At 43.9% G+C, this 2,642-nt stretch overlaps 1 protein-coding gene across 1 annotated transcript; it reads left to right on the plus strand.

The window, feature by feature from the left end:
- Positions 1-456: 456 nt before the first annotated feature.
- On the plus strand, positions 457-1,039 carry LOC101580252 (28S ribosomal protein S18c, mitochondrial-like). Its single transcript, XM_023722582.1, has one exon. It carries the CDS (start codon positions 469-471, stop codon positions 901-903), a length of 435 nt encoding a protein of 144 aa, XP_023578350.1. The 5' UTR covers positions 457-468; the 3' UTR covers positions 904-1,039.
- The last annotated feature ends 1,603 nt before the right edge of the window (positions 1,040-2,642 follow it).

The following is a 2,642-nucleotide window of genomic DNA, read 5'->3' on the forward strand; positions in this document are numbered from 1 at the left end:
TCCCTGGCAAGCGCAAGGGCCTGAGTTCAATCCCCGGTTCTGCAAAAAAAAAAAAAAAAAAAGCTTTCAGGGTACTTTGAAAATACTTGGTTTCTACACAATAAAGTCCTCAGGTAAGAGGGTCACACTCCCTAAGGAAACCAGGACTGGTCTCATCAGATGGGAGGAGGGCCTGCTTCCATGGGTAAGGGGTCTCAAAGGGTCTTACCAGATTTGGGAAATCAAGTAATCTCAGAGTCATCTGTATTCACCCAGTATGCCATCCCAATTCTTTTTTTTTTTTTTTTCTTTCTTTTTTGTACTCGAGATTGAACTTGGGACCTTACTCTTGCCAGGCGGGTGCCTATTCCTCTGAGCTATCTCCCCAGTCCCTGTGGCTCCATCTTGAACAGAGGATTTAAACAGCAGCTCCCTTTTACCAGACTTCAGTAGTTATAAACAGCCCTTATGAGAAGAGGGACGGAAACCATGGCTGCGCTGGTCGCCGTTTACCGTGTTCTAGGGAGGAAGAAGTTGACACACGGGATTACGGCTGCTGTCTGCCTCCCAGATCCCGGAACTCGCACGGTGCTATGGAGAAGAAGTTGTTCACAGTATAAACAGGTAACCAGCAATGAAAACCTGCCTGTTGCAATGGAAAACCCATATAAGGAACCTCTTAAGAAGTGTATCTTGTGTGGGAAACATGTGGATTATAAGAATGTACAGCTTTTGTCTCAGTTTATTTCTCCATATACTGGCTGCATTCATGGGAGGCATATAACAGGTCTTTGTGGGAAGAAACAGAAAGAAATTTCAAAAGCTATTAAGAGAGCTCAAATAATGGGGTTTATGCCAGTTATGTACAAGGATCCTGCGTATCTCAGAGACCCTAAAGTTTGCAACATCAGATATCGGGAGTAAATTTCATAAAGTTATTACCAGTAAACTCACTTCATAGTAAGTGGTTGTATGCCATTATTGAATCATACTAACCTTTAGGTAGAAAAGTGTTTGAAGATTGAAGCTTCCCCCCACACACACCATTGAATGTTTACTGAGTAGACTGTGTACTTGAAATGCTGATACTTGTTACATTGTATATGCCTTGAATAAAAGTGTATGATTGTCAAAAAAAAAAAAAAAAAAAAAACAGCCCTTATACTCTCCATTTTTACTATAATGGCCAACTGTAGCAACCACTCCAGCAGCCAAAGCCTTGTCACCACGAGGCACCTTTTCCCAGGCAGCAAGGCTTACTTTATTTTTTTTTAATGCTTACTTTAATAACTGACAGTTTACATGATAATTTTTCATGCAGTACTGGGGATTGAACCCAGGGCCTTGGCACTGAGCAGTATCCCCAGTCTCTTTCCCCCTTTTATTCTTCTTTACTTTGAGACAGGTGTTCGCTTGCTAAATCAGTAAGTTGTCCAAGCTGAGTTCAAACTTTCAAACTTCCTCCGTCTCTCTGAGTGCACAGTTTACAGGTACGTGCTACATTTGGCTTCTATTACCTTCTAATCCAGCGCCATGATTTCTGTTCACAAGAAGCAATGTGTGAAGAAACAGAAATCTCACTAGAGCATCTCTTTCTCCTTCTGTCCTCTTTCTCTGCTTCTCCCCGCCCCCCACCCCCCACCCCCACCCTGCCAACCTTTCCATTCTCCTTTACCTGCTCAGGTTCGAACCCAGGATCTTGTGACTGCTAGGCAAGAGCTGTACCACTGAGCCGCACCTCTAAGCCTTGCATATTTTTAAGTTAATTTTTCGTTTTTAGAAACGATGTAGGCCAGAGAGATGGCTCAGGGGAATAAGCGCTTCCCTGGCAAGTACAAGGGCCTGAGTTCAATCTCTGGTTCCAACAAAAAAAGAAAAGAAAAAGAAAAAAGAAACAACGTAATTGTCATAAGTAATGCAGAGATCCCTCTGTATCTTCTATCCAGTTTCTCCTACTGGTAACTTTTTTTTTTGGTAAAAAATTGTAAGCCTGTGCTACAATGTTACAACTAGAAGGCTGGCCTTGTTACACAGAAGCTACCTTTTCCACCACCTTTTTCTTCCTCCAGGCTGCTTTTCAGAAGAGCTGCTCTCCAGGATGGCTCCCATAGGAATCACTACTTTCACCACAATCGGGCAAAGTGGGAAATTGAAGACTCGGCAGCTGCTGGGCAAGGATGATGCAAGCCTGTAATCCCAGCACTTGGGAGGCTGAGGCAGGAAAACCACTAAGAGTTCGAGGCCAGCCTGGGCTACATAGTGATTTTTTTTTTTTTTTCCACCAGGAATCAAACTCAAGATCTTATGTTTGCCAGGCATGCCCTATGCTGCTGAGCTATATCCCTGGCCCTGTATAGTGAGTTTAAGGCCAGTCTGAACTGCGCAACAAGACCCTGTCTCAAAAAAGAACACAGTATGGCCGGAGGGATGCAGAGATCTGGGCTTGTTTTCCATTTTTGTCTTTTTGAGACAAGGTTTTGCAGTTCACTCTTGAGTTAATTTGGTTCTTAGACGTAGCCAAAGACTCCACAGCAGAACTAAGGGGCCTGAGGGGCGTGGTGTGCGTGCCTGTGATTCTAGCACTCTGGGAGGCTGAGCCAGGAGGATGGAAAGTCTGAACCAGTATGGACAATTTAGCAACTCACTGAGACACTGCCTCAAAA

Source organism: Octodon degus, unplaced genomic scaffold (assembly GCF_000260255.1).
Source record: "Octodon degus isolate 3935 unplaced genomic scaffold, OctDeg1.0 scaffold00092, whole genome shotgun sequence".
Taxonomy (NCBI): Eukaryota; Metazoa; Chordata; class Mammalia; order Rodentia; family Octodontidae; genus Octodon; species Octodon degus.